At 42.1% G+C, this 16268-nt stretch overlaps 1 protein-coding gene across 2 annotated transcripts in view; it reads left to right on the plus strand.

The window, feature by feature from the left end:
* pacs1 (phosphofurin acidic cluster sorting protein 1) overlaps positions 1-16268 on the plus strand; it is a 68498-nt gene that overhangs the window by 30048 nt on the left and 22182 nt on the right. Inside the window, exons 2-4 of one of the 2 annotated variants that reach the window (XM_084544735.1) lie at positions 10121-10208; positions 12281-12370; positions 14583-14708. In XM_084544735.1, the coding sequence (XP_084400861.1) occupies positions 10121-10208; positions 12281-12370; positions 14583-14708 (304 nt within the window). Of the gene's footprint in view, positions 1-10120; positions 10209-12280; positions 12371-14142; positions 14709-16268 lie in introns of those variants that run through there. The other variant, XM_084544734.1, reaches the window with a different exon arrangement.

Here is a 16268-nt window from a genome sequence, read left to right on the forward strand (position 1 = left end):
TTACATGGAATCATCACAAAACTCTGACGTCCAAAGTAATAAAGTAATTTCAAGCAAATTCTTATTAAATAACAAGAAAATTCAATGCTTGGAGAGAGAGTCTGATATGACAACATCTGTTAAAGATTTTGTATGTAATTTTGTTATATTGTTCCATTCATTAATTTTTCGGGTTAATGTCGTGACACTGACTTTCACCATATTGCCTAGTCCTTCCACCTGCTGCAGTAAGGCGTACGTGCTTAATCTCACATTTCAGCAGAGTCATTGGTTGCTTCAGCTCAGTTGTAAATGCTTTTAATTTCAGATTATTAGGGATATATCGGATATATTGGTCTGAAATTTGCCGCAGTGATGAAATCTGCATTGAGCCTGAATGCAATTTCTGTCATCTATAATACATCGGATCTCAATGTGATTGTGCGTTGCTCTTGTCCAAAAAGAGGAGGGTTTGGCCTGGCTGTGTGTCAAGGACAGACTAATCCTTGTAATGAAATGATAACGAGTTTGGAGGAGAGGAGGAGGGCATAACTCGTTTTGTCAGCAACAGAACGGACACTGCCATTGATTACGATTACTGAAGCGAGGAGGGAGCACTCCGACTCTTAAGAAAGCAGATGGGGCGGAGCGGGTGCTACGGGGAAAGACAGGATTCGAGTTACAGTTATCTTAAGAATAGAGGACAGCAATTTTCCTTAAGTAGTCCTTAAATAAGGGAGGAGACAAAGTGCTGATGATGGGCAAAAGGTGAGTGCAGAGTTTCAAGTGGAGGAACAGTAAGTGGTGGACAAAGTGTTGGGAGGGAGGGGTGAGAACAATAGGAAAGATTAAAGATTAAAAGCTGAGAAAATAAACAAGAGGACAAGGTGTGAAGGTCGGCCCGAAAGACTGTTCCCTCTGTGCTGTGTACTTAGCATGTTGTTTTGCTTGTATGACACAGCAAGGTCGCACCTCCCATGACGGACTGTTGTCAAGGGAACGGTAGGCACCTTCCTCTTAAAGCCACAGGCATTCACACCATCACAGTTAGACATAATACTAACATCCCCGTGCACCTCTTCCTCGGTCACATCTTGACATTTCTACGCCTCAAATAATCCGTCCATATTGATTTCCATCACTGGGGACACCGTGGCACTTTGTTTTCCTGGCAAGCCTCGCTGCATTTTAGTGCCCTGCTCTAGTTTAACCCCTTTCATTTTCCCATAAGTAGCTTTAAGGTCATTACAATTAACTTGCTCACTCATCTTGTCCCAGTTCGTCGTTTAATCTTGAGGATGATTGCGCTGAGCAAGGTTTGGACGCGCTTTGTACGTTCTTAACGGCCGACCCATCAATGGACCACCTTTTGTTATACGCAAATGATTAGTCAGTTACAAATGATATTGTCCATCCACTTGTTAACATTAAAACCTTTAAGAGTCTTTAGGATGCATCATCTCGGAACCATATATGTCTTTAAAAAATGGGTCCAATATTGAAGATGTTGTGATTTTACCATGAATATGTGAAGACTACACATAATTACATAAAAAGTCAGAGGACCACCAAAGTCCTGAGGATTCATCCTCTGTGCACCCTACATATCTGTATAGTATTTTCATGGATTCGAAGTTGTTAGACAGAAATTCCAGAGCCTCTTTGCTGTTAGTGTGGTTGGACCCTTTGCAGGTTCTAGCTTGTAATGTGTGAGGATTTTCCACTGCGTTGTTTGCATTTATAATAAATTGTTCATTTTTTCCCACATAGAAACACAACATGTTTTCATTGGCGAGTGTTTGCCTTGATGCAACACATTAAAGGGGAACTACTGTTGTTTACAACCTGGACCTTATTTCTGGCATAAAATACGATCGTTTACTCACCCATATAACTTTTAGTTTTTTTCAACATGGCTGAATATTTTTCTGATTCTGAGGTTGTGGACGAACCATAGCAGTAGCAAATTACAGGTAAACAAGCCGACCATCGTGGGTGCGCGCGGTGGTCGGCTCAGAGATGACATCATCCAGGTCAGAAGACATCATCAGGGGTCTGTAGGTCAATCTACAGACCCCGGGGCAACTTAGAATAGCACTAGCGTACAATAACAAATAACAAAAGTAAACGAGTTTCGCGGCAGATAATGAGTTATCTGCGTTTCGGTGCCCCAGTCACTCCCACTATATGGATATATGCAGATCTAAATATCTCCCGAATGACTACAAATTACACAAAAGTTATATGGGTGAGTAAACAATCGTGTTATATGCCGGAAATAAGGTCCAGGTTGTAAAAAACAGTAGTTCCCCTTTAAAACCAGTTCTCAGGAAGCCTCCGTTCAGCTTCACATACATAGGGATTTTCAAACAAAACCATCATTTTGAAGAAGTCACTCAAAGCTCTAGGGAATTATCAGTGGGATTTTTTTTTAGGTTTTTGACCTTTATAGATTATTCACTTAATTGGAAAACAGGCCACAAGTGACGGATAAATCAGTGAAATGAGCCGTGAATGAGTCGAGACAATCTTTCTGCTGGCCTCACTTGAATTTTTCTTACTACTAGCTGGATATTTTATATTGTTTTATTGCTTAATTCTTCATCTGTTTTTCTACAGAGACTGACCTTTCCGGAATATCATAGGTCAATCTTCCCACAGACATCATCGAACCGCTCTCTACCTCCCTCAGCTCCATCCTTTCATCCACCCATGCCTTTTTCCCTAAACGAATAAACAAACAAATAGCAGCGACTGTCGGGAAAACACGAGGCGTTTTTCAGTCAAAGGGGCATTAAACATTTATTCAGCGGTGAATCAGATTGGGAAAATTGGTTTGTCCCACGGAGAATTTCTATGACAAAGCAATGCACTCAGTAAATCACAGAGGGCACACAAACAAACACTCGCTCCCACTCACCAGCAACACGCCCTGCAGACCTACATCTCAATGTGCTCTTGTCCATTCTTGTCTTTTATGTAATCTCCAACGATGATAAGAGGTTGCACAACACAAAATGTGAGCACAAATGATGATCAAACAATGACCTGACCTACCAAAGAAAATAAATTAATCTTTGAGTAAAATTCTGCTGATGTGTTAAAATGATCTTCTTAGCTGTTTGAAACCTTTAAAAACTCAAAATTGAATCAATAAAAATTAAACCAAGTTCTGTAAACTCAGCCCCTCATCTCTTCTTTGGAACTAGAGTTTGTCAAATTGCCAAGGTACACATAAGAAGAAGTGAAAGGAATGTGTTGCGGGAAAAAAGTGTTGACACATGTTTTACGAAGGAAGCGCCGTGTTTTCCTAATACACTTGGACGCTTTTGAGGCCAGAAGCCATTAGAGGAACTGCAGCTTAAGGCACTTCCACATCAGCTTTCACTTTCACTCGTCGTGGCTATGGATCGGATATGGACTCCTGACATTGTTCGTGGTGAAGCATCCCTGCGTCTCTGTGTTTCATTGATTATGTTACGTCGGAAACTGCAAATGCAGTTACTTTAAAGTGCCCTCCCTCGAATCTCTCATTCTCCAGGCCATGTTTTGATTTACAAAAGCGTTGAGCTGGGATCGCAAAACGGTTGGGGAGGGAAAAAAATGCACTGGAATCCACTTTTGGATGTAAAAGGAGCAGAACTCATTCAAACAGCCATTGCTAATAATTTAAAGTCTCTGTAGGAGTTAGACAAGTGGGACTGGTGGTATCAAGTGACTAAGTGTCAAATGAATTCAGACACCCGTAGAACTGCTTTACACAATTTCTTCAGTCCACTTTGGAGTAATTATAACTTAACCACCAAACACAAGTATCTGTTGTGAATACCACACCCAGGTGGATCTCCCAGTGTGCAGAAAAAAATAGCTACTTGAATTACATCTTTGACTCTTAAGGCCTTGACATGCCAAATCCACATCAAATAACTGGCGGTGACAAAGGCCGATTCTCACAACTCTCATGTCAAGTTACATTTGAACGCACAGCGAAGACTACAGCCAACAGCCCCCTAGCATAAATGTTCAGCTCCTGAATCAGAGGAGATACGTCTCCATATCAGCAGGTGGCAGTAGTCAAAGGGAACCCCCAAATAGCTAGGACTGTGGCCTCCCGTGAATCATGCTGATGAGTTGGACTTCAGTTTCTTGATTCCAGATGGTCACGTTGTTGTGAAAATATTTGCGTATTTGAATGGTTAAATAAAATTAAGACATAATCTTGTCTTGACTGTCTAATCTTGACGGCAATGGTGAATGACACGCCACAGACATCAAACCTCAATGGTTCAACATTGACCGATGGACGACGTTTGGCTTGGTGATTCACAACCCTAAGACTGACAGTATATAGTATTTTCTTATTGACAACAAGTACCCTGAAAAGCAACAATGTACTGAACCATTATAAGTAAGATTGTCAGTTTTTTTTTACAGGCTCTTTATTTCTTGTCGTAGTTAAAAGTTGATCCAAAGGCTTTGCATGTGGTGCAGCTTTTTTGCTTCAACAGAAATTACATACAAATAACATATCAGGGGTTTCACCATATATTAGATGAATAGAAAAAGTGATCCCACAGTTCTCATTTTATGAATTCGGAGTTGAAAAACAAATTTGGACCCAAGGGATTTTGATCCTGTTGGGAATTAATCAAAATCTCGCCTTAGCCAAACTTCCTGGAAGACAAATTGGTTTGTTGTTTTTCTCCATATTGCATTGCGGCCTATAATTATATCCCAGCTGTCGTGGCATAGAAGCAGGTTTGTATTTATTTGTGCACAAAAAACAAAGTGACGCTGCCATTTTTCCATTCTTTAAAGTAGGATAGAGCATTCCTGTACCGAGTCTTGGGTGCCACTCAGCTCCTTGTCGTCATCTACTGATTTCTTTTTCTTTGCGTTATCCTCAGCTCTTGTCTGTCCTGATAATGATGTGCGGTGACTGTTGAGGTGTGGTGACAGCCTGTCGGGGAGATGGGGCAGAAGTGAGAAGTGAACCTTAGAGGAAGCAATGTTTTGACCTTTATCGTGTGATTCCCCTCGTCCGCTATGGTGTCTAGGACACTGAATGTGAGGCAGTGAAGACTGGAGCTGTAAATAAATCTGCATGTCTCTCAAGCAGAGGGCTTTAGAGGCGCGAGAGAAGTGTAAGAAAATGAATTAAGATGGCGACAATAATCCTGCTTATCTATTGTTTCCATCCTCATTTCATTTTTCTACATATTACTTTGTTGCTAATAGCACGTCTGTTATCAGCTATTTCCTTTGTTAAGAAATAGTTGATCCTCCATTCAGTGGTGAATGCAAGCGCAAAGCTTTAATGACAAGCTTATGTTTCAGCTTTTGCTGGACGAGACTGCAGAAATCCCACTGGCACTTGCATCCATTTACTTGAGCAGCAATGAAGTACCATTTGGCTCTTTGCTGTACATTTACTGTATCTCAAGGGGAACTTTGAGTTTGTGCAGCTGTTGCATCTTGCGAGTTGTGATCTGCTACTGGTGTTGTGCAAGAGTACATTCAACTAGTGCAGTAAATTGATTTAAATTCTCTAGTCCCGCCCCTGCATAGATTCGAGTCACAGTTAGAGTCTGTGTGACATCTCATTTGAGTCTTGATTCATCACATTCAATGGTCGAGGGACGCTTAGGAGCCTCCAGACGTCCAACAGCCGTAACCCACAGCTATGATGTCGGATGATGAAGGTCCCAGCAGTGTCATAAACATTTACTGTCTTGTCAGCTCCGTGATTGATCACACTATGGAAGGGAAACGCTACCAAGCAACTACAGCACATGAAGTCCTTATGACACGAGGCGACTTCGAAGATTGACATAATACAAAGGACAATAATACAATTCCCCTCTAAAAGACACATAATGTACACATTCAGAGTGGCGTTTTAATGTATACCTTGTAGATTCACTTGAATAGTGAATCCAGTGGCTGGATTGAAACATCTAGCCACAGTACAAAGGTCAGTGTAAATAAAAAAATAACAGGAACAAAATCAGAAACTACAGCCTTAAAAAAATTGCTGTACAACTGACCTTTATCTGGTGCCAAAAGCAGTCCGGTGCTAAAAGGTGGCTTTGAATGTCTTGTTACATATATATTATCGGATCACTCCTAATTAATAATAATACTAGCTTTTGACTACTATATATAAAATGTAAATATTTGGCATGTAACATTTGATTAGCATCCTTTTCCGTAAAAGTAATGCATTGACTTTTGGAATAATTGTGTGTGCTTAGGTGTAATGAAAGGACACACCCAGATCATTGCAAAGAGGCCGTGCTTTGTTGCAAAGTTACATGACGGCCAAGTGGCAACCAATGTGGAGGTTCCAAAAACTGCAGTTCCTCAAATGGCCACTTGAGGCTCACTCGTTAAGTGCCCACAGACCTCCATGTTAAAACTGTCAAATTTTACAACAGACATGAACATGTTTCATTTTTATTTTTTTTTGATGTTGATAACCCCTATTTAAAATTACCATGTAGAATATGATAATGCGTTTTCATCACTCTGTGTTTAAATTACCGTAATAACATGGTTATTGGATTTAGCGGCAAATGGCTGCAGCTTGTGCACTTCATATACAGGAGTACTAACATAATGCTGTTGAGACATGGCATTCTAGGGACAAATGTATGTAAGATTGTGTAAGATCCCGCACGATGTCCGAGCCGTTTTCTCCGCCAGGTTAAGTCAAATTCAGCACAGAGCAGGTGAGCAGCCGGTGTGTGTGGAGGGGGGCCTGGGGGGAGGTGGCTTTGGGGAGGGAGGGAAGGAGAGACGACAACACAAGCAAAAATATTTCCGATTCGTTATGAGACCATGGTGGAGTAAATTAGACCCTGGCGGGCTGCCATAGGATTAACATTGTATGGGAAACAGTGTGTTGACAGTGTAGTACAAAAGTACAGTGAGCTGTCAGCCTGAATGTGACTCGATCACGTCAGTTACACTCGCACCTCTTTGTCATTTTTGGATGAATGCCGGAGATGCCAAGATGGCGACGGACCGAGCCACCACACTGAGCTTCAAAACTAGTCCTCAGGAAATCTAAGGGATCTGTCACAGAGGGTTTTGTGCATCTTTATCTGTGGTTGCAGCGGAACACTTGAACACATTTATAATTTACAAGTTAGTCTTTTTTGGTTTGGCGTCTTAACCTTTATGCTATTTCCTACTTAAAACAAGTCGTGATGCAGATTTTGAAATGCGACAGAGCAAGTTGCCCTGCTGTTTCTTTCCTCTGCCATTGTCTGTCTGTATGCTTGTGTATTTTCCACTCTGGATATCCACTCTCATCTCACCCCTTCTCCCCTCCGTCCATTTTACTCCCCCCCGTCTCTCCAATGGCTTACCTCAGGTGCTTCAGTAACATCTTAAATCGACCTCTGGCACCGGGCCTCTTCTGCCGCCTCTCCACCTTGATTCATTCCACTCAGATCCGGCAGGTGTAAGCAGAAGCTGCACTTAGCTGCCCTTTCTATCAGAGAAAAAAAAAATTGATTTGTTTTTATTCATAGATTTAGCCTCTCCTCGACACTTTGATCTGGAAAGCCTTGGGATTGAGGAGAAAGGCTCGCGAGTTTTTCCAGGGGTTGCAACGACCACTCGTCCATTTCAGCGTTTGGGATGTGGCCACTTAAAGAGAGATGAAAGGCGTGAGTGGGGGTGAATTTTGGTGGAAGGCTCAGGTGAAATGAGAGTGAAGCGAAGGTGGAGACGCATGTTTGGAAGAGGAGCGCAATTTTCCTGTCCTCTGGCTGCCTTTAATCTTTGTAGTCGTCACTAGAGAAGCGTGTGTGTTTGTGCAGCAGCACTTCTCTAGATGTCGTCATCATGTAACCTCTGTCCTGTCTGGACTATTGATCCATGTATGGGCAGGCTATTTTTGTGTTTTCTTTGCACTCACCCAAATAATGTAGAATAAATGACGAGCTTTGTTTTATTGGTCTTTATTTATGTACTCCTAACTTGGGCCTCTACGGTTAAATTACAGTTCATCATTTTCTCAACACACTGTGTCAGCGTCCGCCATCGCCACATCTCTCTCAATTCTCTCCCTCAATTTTCATGTCTCGTTCCCTCTTCCTCTCTCGTCTGTCTTTTTGTCCGACTGCGTGTTGTTCCCTCCTCTCTGCATTCATGTCTGTTTCTCTTCTTTTTTTAATTTATCATTTACCCCCCCCCCTTTCTCTCTGCCTTTGTTAGCCTGTCTGCCTTTCCCATTTCCCTGCATATGCTGTAATTCTTTGATATTATGTGCCATCTTTGTCTTTTGTTTCTTTTCTTTGTCCCCAGCTTCTTCTTGATTGACTCCCATGAGAGTTGATAGTGTGTATTGTATGGCATTTTGTGATCTTAGTTTATTTATTTTTATTTTTAACTTATTGACTTTTTTTTCTTTAATTTTTAATGCACTGTCTGTCACTGATGGGAAACAGTAAATGCTGAATCTTGATTGCCCTCAGCGGTCCCACCAGGTCTGCTGTAGAGGTTTACTCTCTGTCTCTTAATCCCCAGAGATGAATTATTGAACAGACTGGCCCTTGGTTGCAGAGCTGCCGTTTGGGTGTGGTGTCCGTGTATCTTTGCGTAATGTTTCTGGTCTTGTGTAAGTTTTTACATTTTCTGTCGTGACCAACGTCCGAGCGGTCCAAACTTCTCAAATGGAAGACCTCCAGCATGATTTCTGGACGTGTTTGTGTGCGCTGGCATAAGTGCTGGCTTCTGTTGGAAAAAAAGGGACGCTCTCGATTTTTTTACAAAAATAGCAAACCATTTTCAGTCCCATGGAGGGCTGGATGGGATCTTTTTTTAACAGCTTGTCTCCAGATAAAACACAGAGATGCTCTAAATGCCGCTTTAACGTCACTTTTGATTTTACATTTGACAGCCCTCTTGAGAGGGTGGAATTGAAGATGAGTCACAAGCCAGGTTTTAGCCCAAAATAGAACTCTTTGTCCAAAATGCCTCTTATAGTTACTTGCATGAAGTTTTAATTAAAATATTGTTTAGTTGATTTGAAGTAAGTCAGCCTCCTACGCAACATCTACTCTAACATCTTCCCTCTTTTCTGCATTCCACTGTTGTTGAACATTTGTAAGCTCCAACCAGTGTACAAGTATACATTCTTACAGCGACATAGGCCCCTCATGTGGGCTTGGCAAAAGCGCTGCGTAGATCCAACACAGCAGCAGAAATCTAGGTTTAAAGGGGCCACGTCCTATCAACACGGATAGGCACATTACATAAGATATCGGTATAACAGATTGTGGGTGACTTTGGCTCAGGTAGTAGAGCAAGTTGACCACTGGTAGCAGGGTTGGCTGTTCGATCTTCAACCCCTCCATAAGCCAAACTGTCCTCTGTGTCCAACATCACTCCTGATGGCAGGCGAGCACCTTGTATGGCAGCTCTACTGCCACCCTAGCATGTAAATGGGTGAATGACAAAGCCCTTTGAGTACCTCTAAGGTAGACAAGTGCTATGTAATATACCATTTACATAGCTTATAATGTGCTGAACTCCGTGACGCATAGTTACATTTCTGGCGAGGTGCACCTCAGGGTACGATGTTGGGGTCTGCGTATGATCTGGACTGTTACCGTAGCTACGGCGTCAAATTGATGCAGAAGCATAAACTGCCTATTAAAGTCAAATCTGTGATGGTTTATTTACAGGTCAATATCTGAAACCTGCAAAGAATTTTTAAACTGTTCAGACGGAGGCTGTTTCATGGTCTCCGGAGTGTGATATTGCAGTTCTGTGTAAGCAGCATCAGTCTAAAGATCATGATCATTCCAAACATTGGTTTAAAGAAGGATTTTTTTTGTTGTGCTTGAATTGCTTGAAAAGGTTGAGATCCTCATCCATTCTAACAATCTCCAGCCAGAACTAATGTTTATAACAGTAGACGTTGAGAAACAACGAGCACAAAACGTCATAAGTCGACGATGACCGCCCACACTCTGGTCAGTCCTCGCAGTTCAGATCTGCAGGGAACAAATACAACTCTCATGACCCGTTGATTGTTTGTTTTTTGTTGTTGTTGTTAAGGATTAGGCACCGTGAAGGCAGTGGATGTTGAAACTAATTTTACTTTCCCTTTATGTGTTTCCTGCAGGCTCTTCAACCTGACCCTGAAGAAGCTGATCATGCTGAAGGAGCTGGATAAGGACCTCACTTCAGTGGTGATCGCTGTCAAACTGCAGGTACGAGACAAAAAGGATTCAGTTTCTTCACAAAAAATAATGTTATTTAAAACTAAAATTAGTAGTACAATCTTTGAACATAGAAGTAGGAATAAAAGCCTTTGAGCTGTTAATTCAGGGACACAGTTAAAACATTGATTTGGTTTTGATTGAACTTTCCCCAATAAAGTTTCTTAAATAAAGCCTCCCAGGTGATTTTTTTTTTGTAAGTCAGCTGTACATCAGCAGTTTCTTCTTTCGCCTTAATCAGCAGTATTAAAACACTTGAACTATCCTTTCATGGAGTGGGACAACCAGGAAGACGAGTTGATTCTAAAATGCTGCTGAATGAACCAAACAAAGGAGCATTTATTCCTCTTCCCTTTCTGCTTCTGTAAAGTCGTGCGTTGTTTTGCGGAGTCATGTTATTGGCTCTGGGTGCACTTGCTCTTTGTTTCTCAGCGAGAACACTTTCTGAAACTTTCTTCTAATTAAAGGAAAGAGCAATACTGCCAGCTTTTCAATTTCAAAGTTTCTCGGTGTGAAAGATCCACATTTGACCCAGATCTCTGGTAGCAGAGACTCACAGTTAGTTAAAGTTAGCGCCAGTGATTTCACAAAACTAGGGCTGTAGTCAACCCGAAGAAAATCTGGGTTGACTCAGGCCTCGTCCACACGTACGAAAACGGTCTTTTCCCTCTCCGTTTTCGAGGGCATCGTTTCAAGAAATATCCGCGTCCACACAGGTCCGTTTCAGCACGACCGAAAACGCTACTTCATATTCCAGGCCTATAGGTGGCGCTGTTTCAGTTTCAGAAATTCACCAAAAACGGAGAGGAAGAGGCGGAGCATGCGCACAAATCTTGAGCGCTGTTTACAAATCGCCTTTTTTGCTCAGCGTGGTGACACAGGAGCATGATATGTTGCCCTAGTAACCCTAATAGGCTCAATATCTTCTCCAGCAGGAAAACTAGCATGTAGTCCGCCATTGTTGTTGATGTTGTTACTAGACGTCTCGCGGGAGGTGGAAGGCTGCTCGGGAGTGTGGCGATGACGTCATCATTTTCCCCGTTTTCGCCGTCCACATAGAAACGCAAGAGCTGCGTTTGCGAATTTCTCCACCCTGGGACCCGTTTTCAGAAAAGTGCGTTTTAGGGCAATGCGTTTACAGGATACGTGTGGACAAAAGGCCAAAACGATGAAAAATTTATGCGTTTCAGCGTTTTTGCGTTTCCGTGTGGACGGCCCCTAAAATCATTATATATCGATGAATAATTATTAGAAGAATAAAAAACTAAACTAAATGAAACTAAAAGAATATCATATCCTACAGAAGACACTTTTCACCTCCTGTTTATAGGTGATATCATGCTGTTATATGCACAAAGATTGAGCTCTGTTTTCTTGTCAGTCATTTTAAGAGAATGTCACAACACTATTTGAGTATTCGACATGGTCAGTTAGTTGGAATGAACTTTCAGAAACATTAAATAATTTAGGCCTTCCAGTCTCCATTAGGTCGGGCAAGTTCCATGTTGTGAGTCAGTCCTCCTTCCACAGAAAACCTAAAAAAAATACGAATCCTCTAAAGCTTTTCTTTATGAAAGTAACACAGAATTCACACCTATCAAGAAACCCGTGGACCAGCTGTCCTGGAGTTAGATTTGTTTTTCTGTCGTTCCACATGTAAGATGCCTAGATTCCCCTTCCGTATCGTGGCTCGACTCCCAGTTTCTGCTCATTGGCTTCTTTCCACTCTTGATTAATCTTTGTCTGGTTTTCTGTCTGAGCAAACCGTTTCTGGCGCATAAAGCGCTTTAAGCTGTTTTAATTCTTTTTCCATGCCGCTGCTGCTGCAGCCACTTGCTAAATCTTCCCTCCCTGCTCTCTCTCATCAGTCTATTTCCTCCTCTTCGCCTCCTTCTTTCTCAGCTTCCTCCGCTCGCCGTGTGAGGTTGATGAGAGTTCATTGTTTTGACTCAGCTGGAGGAGAGCAGAGCACGCACAAATGGGATCTCTCTGTATTTTATTTGCTTTCTTGTTCTGCTCTCACAATGTTTTTTTTTTTTGTGTTTTCCCCGTCCCCTCCTCAGGGCTCCAAGCGAATCCTGCGCTCCAATGAGATCCTCCTGTCCTCTGCAGGACTGACGGAGACCGACCTACAGCTCACCTTCTCCCTGCAGGTACAATCACAATCAAACCTTCAGAGAGGTCGGGGACCTGCCTGTCACAACTGAAAACATAACGTTACTATTGTAGGTTTTTATACAAAAGAACTCAGTTGCAATTGTAAAACTAAAACTACTCATGTTTCTTTTAGCTAAAATACATAGATCAATACCAATAGACTCTCAAAAATGCATCACCCTGACTGTCCATATGCCATACATTGCCAGTTTTGATATCAAGCAACACATTTTGAATTTGGCAGCGTCCCATACCTGTTTTATTTTCAGGCCATATATGATGCATTGCTATGAGGATAGCTTGCCCCAGCCCTCATAGGTTTTCCAACACAAGTCAAATGTCTCTACGCTACAGCAGGGAGAGCTTTCTTTTCTTGTAACTTATCTTCCCACATAGCGCTTGGCAGACTCCTAAGTTTTTCAATAACACAAATCTGCGCCAATTACGTTATAAAACTGGCAGCAGAGGCCTATTGGTAAGTAATTAATTTTTAAAGTATTTGATTATGAAATAAAAAAAAAAAAAAGGCTTGACTAAAGTAATGACCTGATGATGGCACTTGTTGTCAAGGGAGAGGGTTCTTATGATTCATCATGAGGAACATGAAAGTCTGTACCAATATCACAACAGTCCATAGAGTAACTGTTTGTGTTTGGATACTTCACTCAGAAACTAAAGAGAAAAAGTTCATCAGGATACAACCTCTGGGAACCATGAATGTCTGCCAATCGGTAAACCCTTAGCTTTGAATGTTCTGTTTTCGGACTAGGTGAAACAATCCCTTAATGAAGCTATATACCCGAGGCGAGTGGTGACGATGCATCCATCGGAGTGGTTTCAAGACTGTGGTGTTGTATGGTGGTGGTGGTGGAGAGGTGAAAGCTTCATTGGGGTCATTGGGTGGCCACCCTCCTTTACCGATGTTTCGATGATGAACTCACGACACCTCTAGAGTGGCAGTGTGCCACCCTCTGCTTCCAACCCTGCCACTGGTGCCTCTTCACCCAGAGCCACCGACTTGCTTCTTCTGCTGCCCCTGAGAGGGCTTTGATGGTTTGGCGTTGGGGTTTGGCCTCGAATTCCCAAGCCCTTAAGCAGCCTGATGGTAGACTTGCCCAAGAGGCCTCTGCAGCCAACTTCCACTGAGCAAACCATGGCTTACCATCCCCGTTGCTCAGCATCGGCTGCCAGCTCGGTATACTTATCTTGTCCTAAACCAAAGTAGAGTGAAACCAAATTTAGATTTTGACCTAATTGATGAAAGGGTAGAGTTTCTCCGCTGTCGTGATGATTCATCCTCGGGAGTGTGAATGTTCGTACCAAATACCATGGTGATCCATCGAGTAGTTGTTTACACCAATCGCTACTTCACCGTAGCAAGAGAGGTCACCAAAGTCTATCATGATTCATCCTTTGGGAAGCAAGAATGTCTACAGAAACCTTTTGCCAATCTGTAAAGTAGATATTCATGTAGATGCTGACGGTGCATGAGAGTCAAGGTGAAACATTTGTTTGCTCCATGTACTATTTTCAAGAAGCACATACAAAAAAACGAGTGTTTTCACAGCTAACCCTGTGAAAGAGAGACTTTTCTGTTATATACTCTATATCATATAAACTTTATTAACTCTATATAATAAACAAGCTGCACACATCAACACCACATACACTGACTAATGTTCACTCTCTCTGTGTGCATTCAGGGAGACGATGGTTAATGTAATTCCCACCGGGGTCTCTTCTGCTCTAAATCATCTCCTCCGATTTCCACTATTCTAAATGCTGCTAAAAGGTCAGGGAGTTTCTCTCTCTGGATCCCACCGAGTGCAGCGAGCCAGACATTATACATTATACATTAAACTCTCTTGAGCAGCGGCACTGCGGAGAGGAAGCCTATTAAAATCGAGCAGTCGTTTTATGGCTTTGAACATTGTTTCAGGAGTGCGTGTTCCGTTCCATTTATAGTGCAGCCGGTGAGCTTCTTAATGATGGGTTATGTCATAGTTCGGATGTGACTAAGTGGTTCGACACACGGGGAAGCCGAAGACGAGTCAGCGGGTGTGAAGGCCTCACGCAACACGCAGTTTATATCTGTCTAATTATGCCGACCTGAGAGACAAATGTTGTTACTTTATGACGGCGTCTGCCAACTCAATCAGCCTGTGCGTCTGTGCATGTGTTTGCTAATGCGTGTCTTTGTACCTGCAGTACCCACACTTCTTGAAGAGGGACGCCAACAAGCTTCAGATCATGCTGCAGCGGCGGAAGCGCTACAAGAACCGGACCATCCTGGGCTACAAGACCCTGGCTCTGGGGCTCATCAACATGGCCGAGGTATTACTAGCTTGAAGTTCTCAAGAATCGCAATGCAGACAGGCAGACTTTCGGACGCCTCTTACATTTCCCAAGAGGCCCAGAAACTCTAGAGAACACACATGAATGGGGATTCAATTTTGCTTGTAGGCGGAAAAAGTGACAGTGAAAGCATGGTGGCAGTTTACATGTTATCCTATCGAGCCATACATCTCAGCAGAGTCAGCTTGCACGATAGCTTGACCCTCTTGTTCAGAGAGACCATTAAATCAGAGATATCCTCCTTCCTGTGCCTTCCCGGGAGAAGCACTTATCTTTTAGCTCTCAGATGTGTAAATCATAAGAAGAAAAGACAAGAAGTCCACAGACGCACATCTGTGAAGTTACAGTTGGCTTAATTAGCGGACAAAGTTTAAAGGACTGTCTTCTTTTTTAGATCCCACACAGACCGGTCTCCAACTGTTAGATAGAGGAAACATGTATATGTGGTGTATAACTTCATATCTTTCTACGTCCTCTATATGCACTTGTGGGGTTTACTGCAGTAAATGCTCTGACAATTCACTTTTATTGCAGAATTTTAACTACATTTTGCTTGATTGTGTTGTACGGTAAGAATTATGTTCTGGTTATAGTGTTATAACAGAACATCTAAGTCAGTTAATTGATTAATTACACAACAATTAAGAAAACAGCATTTTGGCAGTCCTTATTCACAGTTTGTGTGAAGTTCACAGAAAATTCATCAATGAATTGAGGCAATAACTCAACAAGGAAAATAAGCGTCAGCTGCAGTCCTGATTGGGGATAGCATTGCCAGATGATTTTTATGTTCTGTACTTTAATGCAACTTAATTCTCTATTTGATATTTAGTTGAGACGTAAAATATTCTGTTAAACCAGACTATAGCTAGTGTGTTGGTATGCCACTGATAGACCATAGGTACGGTGTAGCTCTACCTCACCTGAAGGGGACATGAACCTCTCCAGAAACTCCCAACGTCTCCAACGCAACGTAGACCGCAAAGACTCGGGGGTGGGTCTTAATAAAAGCCCTTAATTATGATGCTATTCCAACTATTAAAAACTATCCATATAGTATATGGCACATAGAATACGATCGTGCGTTAAATTGCATTTAGCGACAAATAGCAGCAGCCTGTGCAGTTCACATGAAGTAAACAAAATTATTTTAAGAGGTGGCATTCTATGGATAAATGTATGTAAGATTAAATAAAGTATCAGCGAATAAATCTAATTTATAGTAAACAGTTGACTTTCAATCTGTCTTTGCTAGCTAGCGCTTTTAAAGTTTAGCTAGTTCACGTTATGTCTGGTGTCTTTTTCTCTGGGTTTTGACCAGCTTACTTTAAATAATTGTAAGTCTCCACGGTCTAAAAATTCAAGAGCACAAACATCGGGTTTTAAAAAGTGGCGGTAGCGTAAATTTTAATCAGTGAACAACACAAATAGCTTCACATGCTATGTGACTTGTCCGTGTCGTTTTCTCCAACAGGATAAATTGAGTAGAGAGCAGGTGAGCGACTAGTGTGTGTGGAGAATCTGCGGGGAGGCTAACCC

The sequence above is a fragment of the Chelon labrosus genome (assembly GCF_963514085.1).
Source record: "Chelon labrosus genome assembly, chromosome: 1".
Lineage (NCBI taxonomy): Eukaryota > Metazoa > Chordata > Actinopteri > Mugiliformes > Mugilidae > Chelon > Chelon labrosus.